Here is a 24,219-nt window from a genome sequence, read left to right on the forward strand (position 1 = left end):
GACATGAATATTTGGTTACTCAAGTATTTGCAAGTGACAGCAAATTATCAATTACATGTAGAATTGCTACATGCATAGAATTGATACATATAGAACATGTATCAATTACATGTTTTATTTTGCAACTTTTTCAAAATTTCAATGCAACTTGCATAACTGATGTACAGTACCAAACATCAATTTTTTGTCCAACAAACATGAACTCTTCCAGGAATGGAGCCATTACTGGAGTAGGGGCTGACAGTCTACAGACACAGCACAGTTTAGAGGCAAAGATCTTTGTAACCCCTTATTCTAAGCCCAAGCTATACCACAAGCTAGCTAACAATGATTAGTTGACAAAATATTCAACAATGGCTTTCAAAGATTGCACATGCTATGTACCATCACCTCACATTTAAACAAAACACTCATTTTTATTTCCTACTTGTGGAGGCAGGGTGTGGTCAAGTGCAGTTTTGTTATGTAAAAAGCAAATGTCTTTCGGACCTGTTGTCAGAACAAGGCCAGCTCACAGCCCAACAGATGATAATCAACAATCGCTAGTCTGAACGAGCATATGGATCCAAAGTGTGTGTAATATCAGGGTGGTTGTGGACCTTTTTGTAGTGATGTTCATCACTCAACTGCCTGAAGGGATGAGAGTTCGTCCAGTGCAAGCAATGGTGGAGGAGATGGTCCAACTGGCCAGGGCAGGCAGCCCCACCTTTTCTCTGTGTCCCTGTTCATTGCACTTCCCCCATCCCTTCCCCTCAGAAACAGGGAGCATTTATCCTGAAACTGGATCTCTGGACCATGCTTCCTCCCAGTCTCTCCCTCTCCACCCCTCCCCCCCCCCCCACTTCCCTCTATTTCCTTCATATTTCCTTTCCGTCATACAGATGGGACCCCTAGAGTCCACAAGTGTAGTGCCCAGGTAGGTTGTGTGCCACAGGCCACCCCTGATCAAATAGGGATGTATGGTATCCCTGGAACATTCCAAGGGGAAACGCATAATATTTTAGGTTGCAATCATATTTTGATCCATCAAAGCCTGATTTAAAGCGGGGAATTGGATAGAGCACAGCAGGTAAAGGTGAAGTGTGTACATGAGTACACTCATATTTATGCCACCACAACACAAACATGTGTCTGTGTGTTTACTGATGCTATTGAGCTGTTGGCAAGAGAAGCTCTGGTGAAAAGAAAAGAAAGAAAACACTCTGTCTCACACTCACACTCTGTCAAAGCCTGCTTTCATTGTCTCTCTCTCTCTCTATTATATATATATATATATAAAATGTGGTGTGTATATATATATATATATATATATACATACATATACACACACACATATATATCATCAGTGGCGGCTGGTAGTCTTTCAAACAGGGGAGGCTGGTCGGTTACGATATTTCCAAATTTTAAAAGAAAAAACACATCAGTTTTGCCCATACTCTTGCCTCTGATCTGGCTGATTGTTGGCAGGGTCACAAACTGTGAAATAACAGGTTCTTTTGGCCCATTAGCCTACTGTCCAATATACATGATGGTGGTGTTGGGGGGGGGGGGGGGGGGGGGGGGGGTTATATTTTAACATTTTATATTTTAAAATTGTGGCATGTTGTTTAAAAATTGACCTCGGCTGTGTTTTTGTTTAAACATGTTTTCCAAATTGTAGCGGTGTTTAATTCATATCCAGAAAAACATATTCCAATATAATATACTCAGCATAAACATTTTAAATAGATTCTATATTTTTGGTCCATCCATGACATATTACTAAAGTAGCCTATTTACTGTTGTTGATGTGGGTCACTTGCTGTTAGCCAATTCACTTTCTCGTACCAGGAGAGCTGAAAGGAACGAGTATTATTCCCTACCTTTTTCACCAAGTCAATTTGAGGCGTTGGTCTACCCTGCTCTTTAATTTTAATTTTTTCCTCGAAAGGAAGACTGACAAATGGCTTCGCCAAAATTAAATCAGCAATGCTTGGCATCCGTGTGCAGCTTTCTTGCTAGCTGACTAGCCCCCTCAAGTTCAAGTTCAGTCACTCAAATAAACAAAATTTCTGGAACTAAGATAGCAAACTTGACAACACTATATTTACACTTTATTTACAATGAAAATATATACAAACTAAAAAAGTTGGTAGAAACCGTATGTAATGAATGAAATTGAAATGTAAGAAGATCTCGTACAATACACCACAGCACTTGCGAATCCGCATGGGACTGAACTGATGTTGCCAGATACTGCTGACGTTATCCAGCCCAAAATATGTTCAAAACCATGCACTTAAAACCGCCCAATTGGGAGGTAAATCGCCCAATCTGGCAACACTGTCCGCTGCCTGTCTATAGTTGAAACGAGCTGTCAATCAAAGAAAATATCCGGCCGCTTTCACCAATCACCAGTCTCCTCACGGAAACTGCCATGTCCCTCCCATGTGAGGCTCGGAGACCGTGGGCGGGCATTTTCGCAGTATTTGTCCAATAACCCTCTTGCATTTTGAGATTGAAAAGCGCATAGCTCCCAAATGCCATTAAAGTCCACTGAGGCTGGGAGTCCGTGAGACTCCGTGGGCGGGCATTTTCGCAGTATTTGTCCAATAATCGTCTTGCATTTTGAGATTGACAAGCACATAGCTCCCAATCCACTGAGACTGGGCTGCATCGCGCTGTCACGAGGGGGAAAAACTCACGCACACATTAGGCGAACTGGGGAAAGTTATAACGGAATGATTTCGCACTGTAGTGGGTTGAGCACATATTTCTATGATTCTGGATCTGAAATAGCAATGTTATAAGGTCGGCTATAACATAAGCCTAGCGCAATTCATCCTACACGATGTTCGGCATTTTTAGAGGAGGCTGAGCCTCCCTCGTTGTCTTAGAGCAATCGCCCGTGATATATATATATATATATATATATATATATATATATATATATATATATATATATATAACATTTTCTAAACATCAGGAATAGATATCATTAAGTAAGAGACTGAAGAATAACTCACATGGGCTTATCTCCCATCTCTCATGCATACCAGCATGAGACCAGCAAACTTGATCAAATATTTTTTGGGGGGCAAATTGGTACTTTTTAAATAAACAAACAATTCTTAACAGCTTTTACACATGGACACATTAACTTAATTTTCAGTTACTTTTTAGTAGTAGAGTACATTGAAAAGTAGTTGTTTTTTAACTTTCACTTGAGTACATTTTTGACAGTTTACTTCCAGTTCTAATTGACTTTTTTTTTTTACCTTTAATTAAAAAAAAAAAAAAAGCACCAATCAGTAAAAGTGAAGGGTTATACCTTATACAGTTCGTCATCAAACTGGCTGAGTTGTGCAACCTCCTGCATGACCTCTTTCCGCATGAAGAAAGGTGTGTAGAGGAGTGTGTAATTCTTGCTGTAAAGGATCCGTAGGGCATAGTTAATCAAAGCCTGCTCCAGGAAAACTAGAGGTCCCTAATGAAAAGGACAATACAACCCAAACACAACAGAATAAGTGGTTATAACACATTGTTTTCCCAAGTAAAATTATACCTTAATACTTAACATTTGAATATGAACATGTACATTTTTCAATTGTCAGATTTTTTTTCTACCTATAGCTGACAAACAGTATGAATCATTTAATATTGCAATGGAGGCTGTAGAGTGTGCATATCAAATACAGCTTGCTCTACATTATTTACAGGGCAGTCCACCAGTCATAAGTGTTCAAGACCAATATTTTTGTCTGATTTATATGATTACACATAAATTAGATGTAATTTTTATACTCAACCTTTAAGAAATATCCTCTGCTTCCTGCAATGATGGCACCTTTCTCTCCCTCATATCCATCCACCATGACAACCAGATCCACGTGAGAGTACTTCTTCTGCACTGTGCAGTCACCCCAGGTGCGCTCAACTTTATTATCAGAATCCTGAAAGAGAGACCGATGAAAGAGAGACCGTGAAAGAGAGACCGATGCGTTTGGTGCTACAAAAGGACAGAGAACAAAGAACCAGCTATTGATACCGGACTTTAGCCAAAGTTCAATGTGCTTGACCTTCACAGAGTTGCAACGATAACTGAACCGGTTAATTACTGCCCTACGAACGCAGTGTTTCAAAGAAAAGAGGCGACCGGAATTCCCTCTCATCTTTTCCAGCGTTGACGAAATTATAAGCAAGACTCTTTCTAGATCATCGGGCGCCTGACGAGACGCCGAGGATCTCCAGCTGACGAGCTGCGGAAGGAGCAAAACCGTGTCTTTCCAGATCTGCGTTTCGCGCTATCTTGGATCAGAAGGCTCACTTCAGTACCGTCTTCTTCCCGAATCGGAGAAGGCACACTTCCAATCACTAATGAGTAAGGCTGGCATCTGGGCAAAGTTGTTAGTTTTTACTTGTAGCTAGTTAACATGAACAGTGTTGTTTATTTGAATTAATTTATGATTTAAATGTACGCCTTTTGATTTCACATGAAAATCGGTCTTGGACCGTGTGTTGTTGATTTACTTTGTTTACTATCTGTGTTTAGCTAGATTGTGCATGTTCTCTCTCTCTCTCTTTTAAGTCCTTTCGTCGTACATTTCCCATACTGGGATTTCAGTAGAGTTTGGGTTTAAGGCCTAGCTGAGGCGAGTTAAACTACAGATTTCTTCATTCATTTCTGCTGTGCTGACCAGTTTGGGTTTAAGGCCTACCTGGGCTAGTTAAACCACAGATTCCTTTGTCTTAACTTTCGCGCGCTGTGCTGACCCTCCCCCTTTCTGGGCGCAGTAGCATTCCATTCTTGCACGCGCACACACACGAACAAGCGGCCTCCTTATCATAATTTTAACATCCGCTCGCCCTTACACTGTAACACTGACTATAGTTATTACTTCTGATCACCATTAGTGCCTTAATTATCATACACTACTGATTCTTATATGTATATATTTTGTATATATTGTATCATCATTTATACTGAATTATTCCTTGGCTGCTATTGTTGCTAAATCTGATCAGTATTAGTTCGCTAATTCCCGTCAGCTATTTCAATAAATGGTATCTTTGGAATAAACTGTGTCCTGTTTATTGTTACAATATTCACTGAAGTGCCAACCTCTATCAAGAAAAGAACTCTAATTGCCTTCACCCATTTTGTTAATGAACTTAATGGACTGATACCTTTTTACATGAGACTGATTTGATTGATTTTAATAGTTTAGCTATAAACTATTAGATACTTGAATTAATGATTGATTGATTAATTTATGAGACTGGTTAATGAATTTCTGAGACTGCTTTGATGAGACTGATTTGGTAAGCCCACTGCACCTACACATTGCACTTTCACTTTAAATACCTTTGAAAGTTTTCATGCTTCTTTTGGAGTTCTCTTTTAGATATAGGTTATAAATTTTGCATTTTTCTTCCAACAAAGCTTAGATAGAATCATTCCTGTTCTTGAAACCAGCCTGGAGTACTTTTCTTCTGCTATCCCTTGCAGAAGAAAAGTATCACTTGCAGTTGTGTACACATCATCTTTCAGCCGTTGCCACATATCCAACATTTTCTGTGTCTTCTTGATCAGGGGCATTTTTCTGTAGAGCAGTTATAAGAGCCATTTTGAGTTTGCGCTGTCTCATCATTCTTCAACTTGTCTATATCTAGTTTCTTATTTGTTGCGGAAGTTGCTCTCTTGCGTCTAGGAAATACAAGTCTGAGTCTCAGCTTTGACCGGACCATATATAGACCAAATGGCGTCAAACAAAATTGGTAGTGTTCAAATTGGCGTGGAAGGAGAGCTTCCTGAAGTATAGAAAAGCTCTTAGTGCTGCGAGATCAACATATCTCTCCTCCCTAATAGAAGATAACAAAAATAATCCTAGATTCCTATTTAATACTGTAGCAAAATTAACCAGGAATAAGTCCACTATAGACAGATGCACACCTGCAGTATGTAGTAGCAATGACTTCATGAATTTTTTTAATGACAAAATTGAGAATATCCGACAAAAAATTCAAACTACTAATTTAAGGTTAGACAATGAAAGTGACCTTGTAGTTAACAATATAACTGTATCAGATCATCAGTTAGAATGTTTTACTCCCCTAAAAGAAACTGAATTACTTTCATTAATCTCTACATCAAAAGCCTCAACTTGCGTACTAGATCCCTTACCGACACATCTATTCAAACAGATAATGCCTGGAGTAATTGAACCGCTTCTAAAAATAATAAATTCTTCTCTTATGATTGGCTATGTACCCAAATCCTTTAAACTAGCAGTTATCAAACCCCTGATTAAAAAACCTGACCTTGATCCCTGTCAGCTGTCCAATTATCGGCCAATATCAAACCTCCCCTTTATCTCCAAGATCCTTGAAAAAGCTGTGGCACAGCAGTTATGCTCATATTTACATAGGAATAACATCCATGAAATGTATCAGTCAGGATTTAGACCTTATCATAGCACAGAGACAGCACTGGTTAAAGTAGTAAACGACCTACTGTTGGCGTCTGATCAGGGCTGTGTCTCGCTACTTGTGTTGCTTGACCTTAGTGCAGCATTTGATACCATTGATCATTCCATTCTTCTGGATAGACTAGAAAATGTTGTGGGAGTTAAGGGAATGGCCCTCTCCTGGCTCAGGTCTTATCTAACTGATCGTTATCAGTATGTCGATATAAATGGTGATATTTCTAGACGTACCGAGGTAAAGTTTGGTGTTCCACAAGGTTCTGTCTTGGGTCCACTGCTTTTTTCTCTATATATGTTACCTCTGGGCGATATTATTCGTAAACATTGTATTAGTTTCCACTGTTATGCTGATGACACACAGTTGTATGTCTCTGCAAAACCTGATGAGAGACACCAGCTTAATAAAATTGAGGAATGTGTTAAGGACATTAGACACTGGATGCTTATAAATTTCCTTCTGCTTAACTCTGACAAGACTGAAGTACTTGTGCTAGGACCACATACAGCTAGAAGTAAGTTTTCTGATTACACAGTAACTCTGGATGGCCTTTCTGTTTCTTCACGTGCAGCAGTAAAAGACCTCGGAGTGATTATTGACCCCAGTCTTTCATTCGAAACTCACATTGATAACATCACCCGGATAGCTTTCTTTCATCTCAGAAATATTGCAAAGATAAGAAATTTAATGTCATTGCATGATGCAGAAAAACTAGTCCATGCTTTCGTTACCTCCAGGTTGGATTATTGTAATGCCTTACTGTCTGGATGTTCCAATAAGTGCATAAACAAGCTCCAGTTAGTTCAAAATGCTGCAGCAAGAGTCCTTACTAGAACTAGAAAATATGACCACATCACGCCTGGCTTATCCACACTGCATTGGCTCCCAATCAAATTTCGTATTGATTATAAAATACTACTATTGACCTTTAAAGCACTAAATGGTCTCGCACCACAGTACCTGAGTGAACTTCTGCTCCTCTATGACCCGCCACGCCTACTTAGATCAAAAGGTGCAGGCTATCTGCTGGTACCTCGTATAGTGAAGGCTACATCAGGGGGCAGAGCCTTTTCTTACAAAGCCCCACTGTTATGGAACAGCCTTCCAAGTAATGTTCGGGAATCAGACAGTCTCAGCATTTAAGTCTAGGCTGAAATCATATCTGTTTAGTCAAGCCTTTTGTTAATGGTGTTTATGAGGTAAAGGAGTAGATCTGGAGGGTCCTCAGACATAGAGTGTTTTGGTAAACTGGGATGTATGGATGCTGTCAGTCCCCACTCGCTTGCTCACTCGAGTTTGTTGACGGTGTAGTGGCTGGCTGCTTTATGTCCCGGGGCTCCCTCATGCCTGTGTTACCTTCTGGCTCTCTCCTTTTAGTTATGCTGTCATAGTTAGTTGCCGGAGTCCCTGCTTGTACTCGGTGCAATATGTATACTGTTCCTACTTATTCAGGTGACATTGGGCATACCTAACCACCTGTGTTTTCTTTCTCTCCCCCCCCCACTCCAAATCTGTCCCTCTGAGTTACATGGAGTCAACAGGAAATCTTTTGGTGGAGACGGTGGGGACCTCGACTGGCTATCGTAGCCTGCAGGGAATCGGCCGTCAGACATTCTGTCGCATGTCCCAGACCCGGTGAAATGTAACTGAATTGTCTTGGCCAGGCCTAAGGGTCCCATCTGCATCTCATCATTGCTGAGGAGTGTGCTCCCATCACCCAATCAAGCATCCAGCCAGAGCAGGTCATGATATATTTTTTTACCATATTAACATGCCATTGTGTGTCATGCCTGATGTAAAGACTCTCGTCTCTGCGAGCCTACCACACAGATTTAATACTTGTCATTTTTAGGGCATACCTAAGAACATGTTTTCTTTCTCTCCACCCCCCCCCCATCTGTCCCTCTGAGTTACATGTTGATCCTGGGATTGAGATGCTGGCCTCTTCTGCCCCTCGGACCTGCTTGATCCATCCTGGTGCCCTGTGTCTGGTCGGAGTTTTATCGCCCCACTCCTGTGAAGGACGGCCCCATGAGGACAGTTGAGGGTTATACCTGTTAAAACTGTTAATATTATAGTCAGGCTGTCTGTTGTTGCCCAAATGAGGATGGGTTCCCTTTTGAGTCTGGTTCCTCTCGAGGTTTCTTCCTCATGTCGTCTGAGGGAGTTTTTCCTTGCCACCGTCGCCACAGGCTTGCTCATTGGGGATAGATTAGGGATAAAATTAGCTCATGTTTTAAGTCGTTCAAATTCTGTAAAGCTGCTTTGCGACAATGTTTATTGTTAAAAGCGCTGTACAAATAAACTTGATTTGATTTAGTAGCATGTTGAGCATTCAGGTCCTCGCATTACCTTTGTTGACAAAATCTCTTTCATGTTGGATCTGCGAGTCATGACAATCAAGGAGATGCAAGTGTTTAGATCTTGGGTGGCACCAAGTGAAGTAATTTTTGTCTGGTTGGTGAAAGTAGGTATTAGTGATGCATAGATCATGTTGAGTACAAAAGTTGAGCATGAGTTCACCATTTGCATTCCTATTTCCCTTGCCAAATTTCCCAATAGTTTCTTCGTATGTTACGTGATCATTTCCTACTCTTGCATCGAAATCTCCCAGAAGCAGAAGCTTCTCTACTTAAGGTCAAGCATGCGTTATCCTAATGGGCTTCATGGGCAGCTGCCCAGGGCCTCGGAGGTAGCGAGATCGGAAAATATGAAACGATATTTTCAGAAGTTTTGATCATATTGATAACATTTTTGATGCATTTCGCCACCTGTAAAGAAGCCCACCTTGTCCCGTGGCATAAATCACCCGTCATTGTCAATATGATCACTGTCTTCACACGCTACGCCAGCTTGAGTTCAATGATTTAATTAATGACTTTGCTTTCCAGAAAAGTAGGAAAGTGCCCTTGTAAGTTGACCCATGGCTGTCAAACTGAATGCGCAAAGCTGTGTGCCACTGCTGTTTGGGACATTACGTGTGTGAAAGGATGAAATGTTTCACATAGCCTAACATTTTGAGATTTATTTCTGAGAAGCAAGATATTTTTCTTTGTTACCGCTCTTTGTTTTCACAAATTAAAAGTCGCCTGGGTTCCAAAATGAAAATGAACGGTTATATACCAAATTCTTGTTCTGAATACTAAAGAAACTGTTGTAGGCCTAGGTTATGTTCTTGACATGTTGTTCATTGACTCACTCATTCAAAGGCTTCTTGTGGCTAAACTTTAGTTAACCAGACTTGTTAACCATGATGTCTGATGGATTTTTTCACCATGCAATTGCCTATTTCACCATTGCTTTTTCTCGATTAAATACAGTAGGTGTTGATGGATATAAAGTTTTATCGTTCAATAGTATTTCTAATTGTGCCACTGTCATTATTTAAGTTTCTGTGTCTAGTTAGACAGGCACGTCTGAGGGGGTGAATTTGCTGAGCGCAGTTGACAGCAGACGGGGGTGGGGCCTCGGGGGGGTGTCTGCCCAGGGCCTCGGCAAGGGTTAACGCGGCCCTGCTTAAGGTACCCTGTCTACCACATCAGCTAATTCATGACAGAAGGCTTCTTTTTCGTCATCAGGATAGGTCATGGTAGGTGCATACCCTTGGATCAGGTTTAGGTAGCGATCATTCCTTGTCGGTACACAAACTTATTATTCGTTCAGATATTCCAGCTGGTAGTGATGGCAGTTTGCCAGCTCTTATTCGAAATGGCAAAAACAAATGCATTTTTTTCTTCTGTCCGTATTCCCACTCCAGAAGGTGGTGTATTCGCTCTCTTGCACTTGTCCTTAGCCTTCAAGCCTTGTCTCTTGGATTGCAGCAATTGCTGATGCTGTAGTGATCTAGTTCCTTCACGATCAGAGCGGTTCTACACTCAGGTCTCTTATCATTGTCCAACATAGTGCGGACATTCCAAGCCCCAACTATCAATCTTATATTCTTTCTACCGCCATTATGGAGACCTGCTGGCCATGGTGAGCCAGCCAGGTAAGGACTGGGTAAGCTCTCTTTACACCCCACCTTTTCTAGGGGCTTCCCTTTCCCTAAATAGAGCTGCCTGGACACCCGCAATGCGGTTATGCAGAGCTTCAGCAAGGCTACAACCACCAAACGCGAGCTGCCTGTGTGTAAAGTTATTGCTAGCAACTTCCAGCTTCTCAGACCTGCTGCTGTCGTCACATTTACTCAATCGCCACAGGGTTTTCCTATTCTCCTCTCCTAATAAAGCGCCTTGCACAGTAAGGTAAGGCAAATGATGTTGTGCCCCCATCGTGTTGTCTCTCCGGGCCTCCAGACCTGACGCCAAGTGGTGCACAAAAAGCACCACAGACCTGACTGTTATGGAAGTTGCCCCGCAGTGACAACTGACTTGCCAAGTGATGCCATCCGTTGGCCATTTGAGTGGCTCTTCCACACGACATCTGGTGGTGTGCCATTGACCCTGTTGGGTTCATCTGACACATTGTACCAAAAAGCGCCCTACTGCCAGTGCCTTATTGGTGATGTACTATTTAACCCATAGCTGGAATCCAGGCAGGTCCTACCACTCCAGGTCAGAGGAGACCTGGGAGCAATGGTGATTAAGTGGTAACCACTCCCCCCCCAATACTCAAGTCCTCCCGGACCGGAGACTCACCACCGGTTGCAATTTAAAGTCATACCCAAGACTAGGAATGACGGTATAAATACATTATGGATAGAAATAGAGAATAGAATATGACAAAATAATATATATATACATTAAGACAGAACATAGAGAATTGAACGCACAGTCACAGAACATAAAAAATAAGACAGACAATCAGAACAATATAATAGAGTACATAAGAGAACAGGAGGGAATATGACAATAGAAAGCATTTTGAAAACATAGAAAAGAATATAAAATGTTACACATTCTTTTTAGTTTGTAGAAAAGAATAGACAGTCATGACAATACAACAAAATAGATTAAAAGAAAGAAGGGAATATGACAATAGAATAGAAAGTATTATGAAGGTACAGAATAGAATACGACAAAATACTATACACATTCTATATAGACAGTTATGATATGACAATAAAGGACTCGAATATGACAGTAGAATGGAACAGAATAAAAAGCATTATGATTGTACAAAATAGAATGACAATGCACATATTCTGTATAGAATCGAATGACAATATAATAAAATTATAACTGTATAGAAGAGAATCGAAAGCATTACAACCATAGAGAATATCATCAAAATACTAGACATTCTATCTAGAATAGAATAGTCAGCTATGACAATGCAATAGAACACAATTTAGGAGAAAAGAAGGGAAATTGTAGCCAGTACCCCACTGACATTCACTAAACCATTAGATTTTTTTTTTCCTGATGCTTTCCAGGCTTGTACAACAACTTTTCAGTTGTTCACTTTGAGGGGTTTCTCCCTTCAGTCTCCCCTCTTCAGGATATTAAGTGCTGCTCAATTGGGTTAAGGTAGGTTGACTGTCAGTCTGAAATCTTGCAAATTTTTTTTTTTTTAAAACCCTGAAGTCGGGGCGGCACGGTGGTGTAGTGGTTAGCGCTGTCGCCTCACAGCAAGAAGGTCCTGGGTTTGAGCCCCGGGGCCGGCGAGGGCCTTTCTGTGTGGAGTTTGCATGTCCTCCCTGTGTCCGCGTGGGTTTCCTCCGGGTGCTCCGGTTTCCCCCACAGTCCAAAGACATGCAGGTTAGGCTAACTGGTGACTCTAAATTGACCGTAGGTGTGAATGTGAGTGGGAATGGTTGTCTGTGTCTATGTGTCAGCCCTGTGATGACCTGGCGACTTGTCCAGGGTGTACCCCGCCTTTCGCCCGTAGTCAGCTGGGATAGGCTCCAGCTTGCCTGCGACCCTGTAGAAGGATAAAGCGGCTAGAGATAATGAGATGAGATGAGAACCCTGAAGTCCGTTGTGCTGCAGTGTGTTTTGGTTCGTTGTCTTGCTGCATGATGAAGGAAAATCTCTTTGTACTTTTGTCCCAATTCAATTTCTTTGGTAATTGGCAGACAAAATGTTTCTGTAGACTTCTGAATTCATTCAGTTGCTACCATCCTGAGTTCCATAATCAATAAAAGATTAGGGAGTCTGTTCCAGAGCGAGCCATGCAAGTCCATTACATTACTTACACCATGCATCATTGAGCTCATATACTTTTATACAACACATACATACAAACCCCATTTCCAGAAAAAAAGTTTGGATATTTTTCAAAATGCAATTTTTAAAACAAAACAAAAAAAACCCGATTTGTGAATGCATGTGAACCTTTATTTAACCGACAACAGTAGTTTTACCAACCAACTTAATTGTATTTTGAAAATATAAATGAAGTTAGAATTTGATGACTGCAACTAGAGCTGAGCGATATGGCCTAAAAAAAAAATCGATTTGTCAATTTTAATCGATTTTTTCCCCCTCCTAAAAATCAAACTACAGATGACAAAGAAATGGTTCAAAACAAGTTTTACCTTTATTTTGTTTTCACTTAAATTTCCCCTTTGGGGTTAAAGTGCAACCAGAAACCAAAAAGAAGCCAAAAAACAAGCTTGTAGATGAGATGGCAGACCATGCCATTGTAAACAGTGAGAACATACAGTAACTTTTAGAAAGCTTTCTCCAACATAGCTTAGTTTCAAACTGGCACTGACACAATGCACCCTCAAACTTAATAAAAAATAATAAATGCCCCCTCAAAATAAATAAATAAATAAATAAATAAAAAATAAAATTGTGTCCTTTTCGATAAAACTGACAAAATAGGGGAAAAAATCCCGACTTTTCCACCGCATGTATGGGCACCATGTCTTTTGCAATAAACATCGCGATAGCATCTGTGATTGCCTTCCACCGTGCCCCATTCTTATCATAACGCACACAGTTCGAAAATGTGTCAGGGACAGTTGCTTGCTTTACTTTGGATGGTGTGCTAGTGCTGCGGCTGTTTTCATTCCACTGGGAGCAGCACTTCTCCCACTCCGCTGCATGCTTCTGTTTAAGGTGTTGGAATAAATTCGTCGTGCTGTTTCCTTTGGAAGCAACCGTTTTCAAACACACCTTACAATGAAGACTTGTTTGGTCTGCGTCCGACGCCGCAAAACCGAACCAATTCCAGATCATGGAGGAAGTTACTCCTTTCTTGGGCACAAGTTGCGGCTTTCCCCCCCAATCGCTGCCATGTTGTTTGTGTGTGTCTATGGCAAGCGCAGCCCGATCCGTCCTTGCTGCCCGATCCGTTCTACACTTGCGCAGAGGGGAGCGTCGGTGGGGGAAGTTAAAACTGACGGCTGTTTCACAATTGAGTGTACCCATTTATTTTCCTACATGTTACCAGTTGATAAGAAAGTCTACATAAGATATTACTGTTTTAGACTTTTATTTTCCCAAAGCTGGTGTAACAAGGAACACAACATTAAAAGAAATAGGGAAATCCGTCAATATTTGGCGAAACTATCGACAAAAATACTACCTAAACATGTCCCAATTTTAGTGTTACCAGGAGTCATTCAGTTTTTTCACATTCTAACCATTGCACCTCACATCACAAACATGGCTGCTACCTTAAAATTCCTTATTTTGTACAAGCAGTCATATGTCAAATAGAGATTTATTACCATTTTTTGAAGATATACCAACTTTTTTTTACCAGCAGGGTTATTTTTTTTACTTTTACCCACATGTTACCAATTTTAATCTAATATTTACTTAAAGATTTCAAAGTCTGTAGTATTGTTTTAATGTGCTAAGTGTTAGTTTGACATGTAAAGTTTTGATATGATGTATGTAAGAGAACAAAAGTAGAATGAGATCATTGCTACTTTCATCTGACACATAGCTAAGGATTAAAGTATAGGCTGTGATTTTTCCGAAAAATTCTGTCCCGTCCGTACCTCCTCCTAATTTCTACACAAAGTAAATACTACAAGCTTTTAATTGTGATGGTTTACAAGTCTCTTTTGCCAAATACCAAACCACCATATAAACCCTATCTGTGATAAAGACCTTGCCTGATATAGCACAATAAACCTCAAATGTCCCGTCCGTACCCCTGTCCCGTCCGTACCCCCCACCTGTCCCGTCCGTACCCCCACTTTTAGTTTTTAGCAAAATACTGTGGAGAATGGCACTCCAATTGCTAAGAAGACATACACTAAAGACTTAAAAGATACAAACAGTTAATCTCCTCACTAAAAATTGTAGTTTCTAATGAATTCAACATTTTCTTTCACAGATATTTTCATTAACCCACATCTGGTATACACCCCCATAGACTTTAGGAATGGTCATTTCCAGGGCTGCCTGGGATGGGTATGAGATGAACTATGATATTCCCCTGGGGTTACCATTCCATTTTGCCCAGACCATGTGCTACTTTACATACGGTCTTACAGTTGTGCCGTCCGTATCCCCTTAGTGACCCATTAAAAAAAAAGACCCAAGTATCACAATAACCGAGAGGTGTTGTGCAGAGATCTTTTAGGATACTAAGCCCAAGGTATGTACCTTTGAACTGCCAACATCAATTTTGAAGTATATTAAAGTTGATTTTTCAACCTCAGTTGATTTTTCAACCTCAACCACTGTTTGGTACACTCAATTGTGAAACAGCCGTGAGAGAAAACCGATTTTCATAAAAACACATCGTCCTTAACTGTAAATTCGAATTAATCGATAAAATCGATTTATCGCCTAGTTCCAACTGCAACACACTCAAAAGTTGGGGCAGAGGCATTATCACCCTTGTATTATATTACCTTTCCTTTAATAACACTTTTTAAATCGTATGGGATCTGAGGATACTAACTGTTGCAGTTTTGCAATTGGACTTTTTTGATTCTTGATTGCTCCAGTCTGTGGTCACCATTGTCTGATTCTCCTCTTCATGATGTGCCATACATTCTCAGTAGGAGACAGATCTGGGCTGGCAGGGTAAGACCTAGATTATGCGATTTTTGCCGAGCTACTTAGTGCATGTATACCCTATCGAGCTACGGAGTCGAGCTACTTACTTCAGCACTGCCCCTTCCGGAAGTGACGAGTGACGGGAAACACAACAGCCTCGGTCGAAAAAAAAAAACAGCCTCAGTCGGCATGACACTTCAGATCACCTTCAACTTAGTGCCCATTTTATTAGGAACACTTCTGTTCGTACATACAAACTACAAACACTCTTCTTGTGAACACGGAACTGATAACTTTGTTTATACTCTTGAACAATGTTGCCAGATACTGCTGACGTTTTCCAGCCCAAAACAAAACCCGCCAAAATGCACTTAAAACCGCCCAATTAGGCGGGAAACCGCCCAATCTGGCAACACTGCGCTTGAATAGCTCTTCTTCATGACGACAACCGGAAGTGTACCAACACGATGGGGCGTGTAGCGCCACCTGTGGCTGGGGTGCACAATGTACCTCACACAATAGCTCGATTTCCTTGTGTGCATATAGGATTGGATTTCTCTGGCACCCCTGCTGGGACCCTTTGCTCGATTACCGACAGCAGCTCGATTTGGATGTGCATGTAAACGTACTGACTGAAAACAGCTGGGTTTTGGTGTGCATTCAGTTGTCTGGGAAGTGTGCCAAGGACTGCATTGTAGGTGGCTGATGAATGGTGTCTTAGGCCCTGTCCACACGGATTCAGGTGAATCTGATAAAATTGTTTATCATTTCGGCCTGGCGTTCACACGACACCGGCGTTTTGGGTGCCCCAAAATGAAATCTTTTGAGAACGGGTCCCAGAGTGGAAAAATATGGCAATGGCACCGTTGCGAAGTCGTCTGGATGAGTAGAACGGATTTGTTTACGATGACGTCACAACCACATGACTGTCAGTGCTTCACGCCGGGTAGAAGTGTAACGAACTCGATGCGAGTTGTCAACAAATACTATAACTTGGTTCATGAAACGCGCTTACAAAATATTTTCACTGTGAATATTTATTGTGTAATGGTGCAAAGTGAGAGAGAGAGAGAGAGAGAGAGAGAGAGAGAGAGAGAGAGAATAGCCCTTAGGGCAGAGTCTTTAGTCCAAACACTGCAGAAGCTAATGTGGCTAATGCTACAGAAGAAGGGGTTTATGCGCATGCGTCAACTTCTTCTATTGTTCTGGCGTCTCCGATGGGACCGTTTTACAGCGCACCTAGAGGTGTGGCATGTGTATTGCATCGTTTTCAGCAAGCGTTGCGTTGCCATATGGACCCGAAATTTAACTGATCCGTTGCCCATGTGGACGCGATATTTAAAAAAAAAAAATCTCGTTGCTGTTGTCATGTGGATGTAGCCTTAGACCCCCACCTCTGTTCAGTGATGGCCGTTCCAGGTTGACAAAAATGGGTTCTTTAACTCCTCGCTCATACCAACGATCCTCTCTGGCTAAAATGCGTACGTTGCAATCCTGAAATGAATGTCCTTTGTCGTTAAGATGAAGGTAGACAGCAGAGTCCTGGCCTGAGGAACTGGCTCTCCTGTGTTGAGCCATACGCCTGTGAAGTGGTTGTTTTGTTTTCCCAATATACGAATCCATGCATTCCTCATTGCACTGAATTGCATACACTACGTTGTCCTGTTTGTGTCTGGCTATTCTGTCCTTAGGGTGGACCAGTTTCTGCTTCAGGGTGTTACTGGGTCTGAAATGTACCGGAATGTTGTGTTTGTAGAAGATCCTCCTGAGTTTCTCAGATAGACCAGAAATGTAGGGAATGACAATGTTCTTGCGTTTGTTCCTGTTATCCTCCTTGTCCATCATGTTCCTTTTTCTGCTCTTGAAGAAAGACCAGTTGGGATACCCGCAGTTCTGAAGTGCTTTCTTGATGTGATTCTGCTCCTTCTCTTTTCCCTCTACCGTTGTAGGGCTGTTCTGAGCTCTGTGTTGCAAGGTCCTAATGACCCCCAATTTGTGTTCCAGTGGGTGGTGAGAATCGAAGAGTAGGTACTGGTCTGTGTGTGTGGGTTTCCGGTAGACCTCGATGCTGAGGCTTCTGTCTTGTCTAATGTGTACATCACAATCCAAGAAGGCTAGATTATTCCCACTGACGTCCTCCCGAGTGAAATTGATGTTGATATCTCTAAGCACATTGATGTGCTTAGAGAAGGCTTCCACTTCACGGGTTTTGATTGTGATTGCCCAATTAGATATTTGTGTTAAGCAGTTGAAGCTAATAAAGTGACTGGTGTGTGTGTAATAAATCAATCTCTCTCTCTCACACACACACACACACACACACACACACACGTACGTACGTACACGGGGTGTTGGGAGGTGCCTCCAAACTTTTGCCTGGTAATGTATGGACTGGACACTCGTGGGCAATTTTACATACACTCATCATGCCATAGCAATACTGGATTTTCAATTACTTCTTTTAACTGTTCTTTTTCAAAGGGAAGAAAATCTGTTATACAACACATACGTGATATTTTAAAAGCCTTTTTCTGAATTTTGATATTGCTTTGATAATTCCCTGGTGTTTAAGTGCACTACATGGCTAAACATTCTTATCACAATTCTCACGATCATACGTGCAGGTCGAACATCTCATTCAATAGTTTGTCCCCTTCTTCTGCTACAACTTCTCAGCATGCAGTCTGCGTTCCAGTTCATCCCAAAGATGTTCAGTAGGGTTCAGGTCAGGGCTCTGTGCAGACCACTTGAATCAGTTCCTCCAAACCAATCTTGACAAACCACATCTTCACAGACCTCAGTTTGTGCACAGGGCATAGTCATGTTGGAACAAGTTTGGGCTAGGTCCCTTTTCCAGTGTGGAGGGAAATCTTAAAGCTATAGCATACAAAAGCATTTTAGACAACTGTGTGCTTCCTACTTCATGGCAACAGTTTGAGGAAGGCCTACATAAGGGTGTGATGTCAGGTGTCCACATTTGGCCACCTGACTTGTGCTGAACCTAGCACAAGTTTGAATATTCTCCAACAAAAGGTGTAGCTAAACCTCAAATACTACAGACAAACATGCCTTCATCTTCATGAGAAGAGCACAACCTCCAGCTCTCTGGAGGTATTCCTGGAAGAAAAAAAAGTTAGAATTTAGAGCAGGCTGACTTCTTCCTACCTGCTTATCATACTGTCGTCATGACCCATTCTGAAAACATAGTGACCGTCAGGTAAATAAATAATTTACCATGGTGGCAATGAAAGGTGTGGCATACCCAGCCAGAGCATCTACATATGCGGGAATGGATCTCTGGTATGGTAGGCATAGTGATGGCATAGCAGTTCAGGAAATCTTCCTGAACGCTAGAACCTAGCACAAGGATCTTGTACGCTAGGAGCTCTCAATCCTCCACAATCTCACAGGCATGGAATCCCCCTTGTATTGGAGTCCCTCAAGATCTCTCTCTTCAGATTCATACAGGAAGCTTGTCTAGAATAGATGTAATTGTAGAAAGCCACTTCTGCCATCACCTCATCAAAAAGGGTGGTAGAACTGCATTACTTGCAGGGCATTATCTTGCCCTGCATGAGCTGATGAATGGATGGTTCCAGGATGATCTTGTGGTGCCCCTTTTCCACCAAAGCAGTTCCAGGGCTGGTTCGGGGCCAGTGCTTAGTTTGGATCCGGGTTTTCCGTTTCCACTGACAAAGAACTGTCTCTGGGGCCAGAAAAACCAGTTCCAGGCTAGCACCAGCTCTTTGCTGGGCCAGAAGAAAGAACCGTTTACGTCAGTGGGGGGGTGGAGTTGTTAAACCAACAACAATAGCAAGATCGCAAAAGGTCGCCATTTTTAAGCGGCGAGAAGCAGCAGCTGTACAAACGCGAAGTCATCCATTATTATTGTTGTTGCTGCTGCTGCTTCTTCTCCGTGTTGTTGTTGCTACAATGTTCATGCCAAGGTTTATACAAACGCAGCGACGTAACTGACGTATACAGCGACGTAATGACGTGGCTCCGCTTAGCACCCCGAGCTATGGAAAAGCAAACTGGTTCTCAGCTGGCTCGCAAGTTGAACGAGTTGTGAACCAGCACCAGCACTGGCCCCGAACCAGCCCTGGAACTGATTTGGTGGAAAAGGGGTATGAGTGAACTCTGGATTTCTGCCTAAGGTTATATGAATCTCATTAGGAAGAGTATGGTGATCAAATCCAAAACTCTCTTCCAGTCAGTCCTAGGGTGGGACCGTTTCTCATGACATCATGGTATAGATCATCCGAGATTTAAAAATGGCCCTGCTGGTTATGAAACAATACTCGATTCATAGGTAAATCTGTACATAGGAGTGTTTGAGTAATAATCTGTACTGAGGATGTTAAATTGCAGAGCTCCTACACAAAAGATGTAAAGATTGGCAGGTGTGGTAATATAAGCATTATTGGGTATCGTGGCATTGTAATGTCAAGTAAAGATGATCAAATCAGTAATTATAAAAGCCTATTAAACGCCATAGCTTTGAGAACTGTAAGATGCATATTCTTGTCTATCTTTAATTTGTTCATATAATGGGTTTCTTAATATATTTTGTATAGGGAAGAATGATATCCGCCTTTTTCCCCCCCTGAACTGCTAAAAAGCCCTTAAAACCTGTTTAGTAAATCATGACAGATTATAATAACAAATTTACTGCAATGGTACAAAACGTTCATGGTACAGTCACACCAAATACAGCGAGAGCATTAAAATTCACTCTGGCTGCTCTGCCCACGATGCAGGTAAGTTCGTGGACGCTCAGTAACAGATGAAATAGGCGACTACAAGGTTGTTTGGAATGCTTCACCTTTATTTAAAGGAGTCGCAAAGCAAACGCACACCAAGTGACCATAAGTAAGGTATGAAGTTAACCTTACGAAATATTTTAAATGTGAAGGTAAGAAATCACATGATAAAGGAAAATAATTAACAATGATGCATGTTTGGTAATTGGTGTTTGGTAATGGCTAATTAAAAGCCATTTGTCTCGTGTGACTTGTGTTGATGCCAAGTTAAAATTTCAACATGCAGTTTTTCATTTTTAGTTCCCCCCCACATTACATTACACAAGCAGTGACACTTCATAAATAATGGGGAAATCCACCATCACAATTATTAATTTATTCTCCATTGTACTTGGGAACTGTTTGAATGGAACCAAAATTTACACAACTGTTCTCTAGTATCCTTTAGAGCAGAGCACTTCTGATTGGGTGCCACCGAACCGTGTCGTAGCTCATTACTATAAAGTTGACTTCAAATTTATTCTGACGCCCCCACCGCCCAAGACACACTACAGAGAGACGCTGGCTCACATAGAAAATTGATTTCTGGTCATTTTTGATGCTCTCACTGTATTTAATAGGGTAGAAGCTGTGGTTTGTGTTCCAGAATACAACACTGTAGAGGGCCTTTCTGATTGCATGTTCTGTACAGTTCAAGAAGGCTTCACTCACATTAAAGGGCTGATGACACGAACATGACTCTATGCAATTTCTTAAATAAACTATACAACATGGCAAACATGTTAGATTTCTGTTATAATTACACGAAAAGAAGCTGTTGTTACGCAAATATCCAACTTTTAATTGCACAGCGCAAGAAAACTGGGTCCGTGGCTCGCGGCCATGTTGTGACGTCAGCGGGAGAACACGCTGCGGTTCACTGGCTGTTCTACTCTGGTTCTACTCAATGGAAATGGCGCATGAAAACGCCGGTGAACTCTCTAGTGCTAGCTCTTCCTCTTCTGGGAGTCTAGAATTGTGTTGATCTCTTCCGAATAGAATCTATGATAGCCTACCCTCTTTACCCTTTGCCTCTCATTGCTAGGCGGCAGTTACATGAAAGTCGCAAGCTTTCACAAGCAAACACATGACTGATATCACGCCGACTTTATGATTACATTTATGATTATCATGTAGAATCTATAGCTCTACGTACCTTTATCTTATGTCGTTTCACAACACATGCTCTGACAGGAGGACTGTCTTTGGATCCGGCATAGCTACTAGTAGACCCCCTCCGGAATACTGGCAGTGTTGCCAGATTGGGAGGAATCCCGCCCAGTTGGGCGGTTTCAAGTGCATTTTGGTGGGTTTTGAACATATTTTGGGCTGGAAAACGTCAGCAGTATCTGGCAACAGATACTGCTGACGTTTTCCAGCCCAAAATATGTTCAAAACCCACCAAAATGCACTTGAAACAGCTCAACTGGGCGGGAAGACTCCCAATCTGGCAACACTGTGTAGGCACTGCTGATGGTAGTAACACACGTTTGTGATGAACTGAACACCCAAGAGATTCTTTTAAGCTGGGAAGGGTGTCAAAACAATCCAAATCGAAGTGTTCAGAGCACAGGACGGATGTTGGTGAGGGCTCCCACTTGTCACGAGTGCGCCTGACTTGCTTCACCCACTTCGCATGCAGCTCGGGATCTCTGGGAAACTTGAATAAACTTACCCCATCCTTGTAGGTTTTGGAGCAAAAGCCGGCAACACAACGTGAAGGCATAATAACTATATATATATACTATATATATATATATATATATATATATATATATATATACACACACAGTGGTGCTTGAAAGTTTGTGAACCCTTTAGAATTTTCTATATTTCTGCATAAATATGACCTAAAACATCGGATTTTCACACAAGTCCTAAAAGTAGAGAAAGAGAACCCAGTTAAACAAATGAGACAAAAATATTATACTTGGTCATTTATTTATTGAAGAAAATGATCCAATATTACATATCTGTGAGTGGCAAAAGTATGTGAACCTTTGCTTTCAGTATCTGGTGTGACCCCCTTGTGCAGCGATAACTGCAACTAAACGTTTCCGGTAACTGTTGATCAGTCCTGCACGCCGGCTTGGAGGAATTTTAGCCCATTCCTCCATACAGAACAGCTTCAACTCTGGGATGTTGGTGGGTTTCCTCACATGAACTACTCACTTCAGGTCCTTCCACAACATTTCGATTGGATTAAGGTCAGGACTTTGACTTGGCCATTCCAAAACATTAACTTTATTCTTCTTTAACCATTCTTTGGTAGAACGACTTGTGTGCTTAGGGCCGTTGTCTTGCTGCATGACCCACCTTCTCTTGAGATTCAGTTCATGGACAGATGTCCTGACATTTTCCTTTAGAATTCGCTGGTATAATTCAGAATTCATTGTTCCATCAATGATGGCAAGCCATCCTGGCCCAGATGCAGCAAAACAGGCCCAAACCATGATACTACCACCACCATGTTTCACAGATGGGATAAGGTTCTTATGCTGGAATGCAGCGTTTTCCTTTCTCCAAACATAACGCTTCTCATTTAAACCAAAAAGTTCGATTTTGGTCTCATCCGTCCACAAAACATTTGTCCAATAGCCTTATGGCTTGTCCACATGATCTTTAGCAGACTGTAGACAAGCAGCAATGTTCTTTTTGGAGAGCAGTGGCTTTCTCCTTGCAGCCCTGCCATGCACACCATTGTTGTTCAGTGTTTTCCTGATGGTGGACTCATGAGCATTAACATTAGCCAATGTGAGAGAGGCCTTCAGTTGCTTAGAAGTTACCCTGGGGTCCTTTGTGACCTCGTCGACTATTACACGCCTTGCTCTTGGAGTGATCTTTGTTGGTCGCCCACTCCTGGGGAGGGTAACAATGGTCTTGAGTTTCCTCCATTTGTACACAGTCTGTCTGTCTGTGGATTGGTGGAGTCCAAGCTCTTTAGAGATGGTTTTGTAACGTTTTCCAGCCTGATGAGCATCAGTAACACTTTTTCTGAGGTCCTCAGAAATCTCCTTTGTTCGTGCCATGATACACTTCCACAAACATGTGTTGTGAAGATCAGACTTTGATAGATCCTTGTTCTTTAAATAAAACAGGGTGCTCACTCACACCTGATTGTCATCCCATTGATTGAAAACACCTGACTCTAATTTCACCTTCAAATTAACTGCTCATCCTAGAGGTTCACATACTTTTGCCACTCACAGATATGTAATATTGGATCATTTTCCTCAATAAATAAATGACCAAGTATAATATTTTTGTCTCATTTATTTAACTGGGTTCTCTTTATCTACCTTTAGGACTTGTGTGAAAATCCGATGATGTTTTAGGTCATATTTATGCAGAAATATAGAAAATTCTAAAGGGTTCACAAACTTTCAAGCACCACTGTGTGTGTGTATATATATATATATATATATATATATATATATATATATATATATATATATATAATAATAACACTAATAATGACAAACTGAACACCTGTCGCATCAACAACAAACTGGTAAGTTATGAGGAAGGTTCTTTCGCTGACGTCATATAGCTCCTCCTCCTCCTCTTTCGTCTCCTGGGTGCTGCAGCCCTGTCAAATTTGCCCAAATAGCCGCGTTTTTTTATCATAACTTGTAAAATAGGCGCCTTCGTGAATTAATATATGGATCATCAGGAATTACTTTTTATGTTATAAAACATCGCCAAAGATGTCAAAAACGTGTCATCAGCACTTTAAATCTCCACATCAAAAAAAGAAAGACTTCTTGTCTTTAAAAACAGACCACTAAAATAAATGAGCTAAAAGGAATTTGACAGCTTCAGAAGACAAGAGGGAATGCTTTTCTCCAATTAACAAAAAAAAAAAAAAAACCACAACCACACAGCACAGTGTTCTAAGGCTACATTCATACAGCAGACAAAAGTGACTCAAATCCGATCTTTTTCTTCAAATGCGACACAGATTTGTGATACTTGCATGGCTGTGTGAACAGAAAAATCCAACACAATGAGAATCTGACATTTTCAACTGCTGTTTGGGCCACTTT

The 24,219-nt window shown here is 41.4% G+C and overlaps 1 protein-coding gene across 3 annotated transcripts in view; it reads right to left on the minus strand.

The window, feature by feature from the left end:
- The window catches only part of LOC132896468 (serine--tRNA ligase, cytoplasmic-like), a 193,537-nt gene that overhangs the window by 9,276 nt on the left and 160,042 nt on the right, over positions 1–24,219 (minus strand). For all 3 annotated transcript variants that reach the window (XM_060937314.1, XM_060937312.1, XM_060937313.1), the window contains 2 exons: positions 3,789–3,932; positions 3,311–3,466 (listed from right to left, as the gene is read on the minus strand). In XM_060937314.1, coding sequence (XP_060793297.1) covers positions 3,311–3,466; positions 3,789–3,932 — 300 coding nt within the window. The remainder of the gene's footprint in view (positions 1–3,310; positions 3,467–3,788; positions 3,933–24,219) is intronic.

Source organism: Neoarius graeffei, chromosome 13 (genome assembly GCF_027579695.1).
Source record: "Neoarius graeffei isolate fNeoGra1 chromosome 13, fNeoGra1.pri, whole genome shotgun sequence".
NCBI lineage: Eukaryota > Metazoa > Chordata > Actinopteri > Siluriformes > Ariidae > Neoarius > Neoarius graeffei.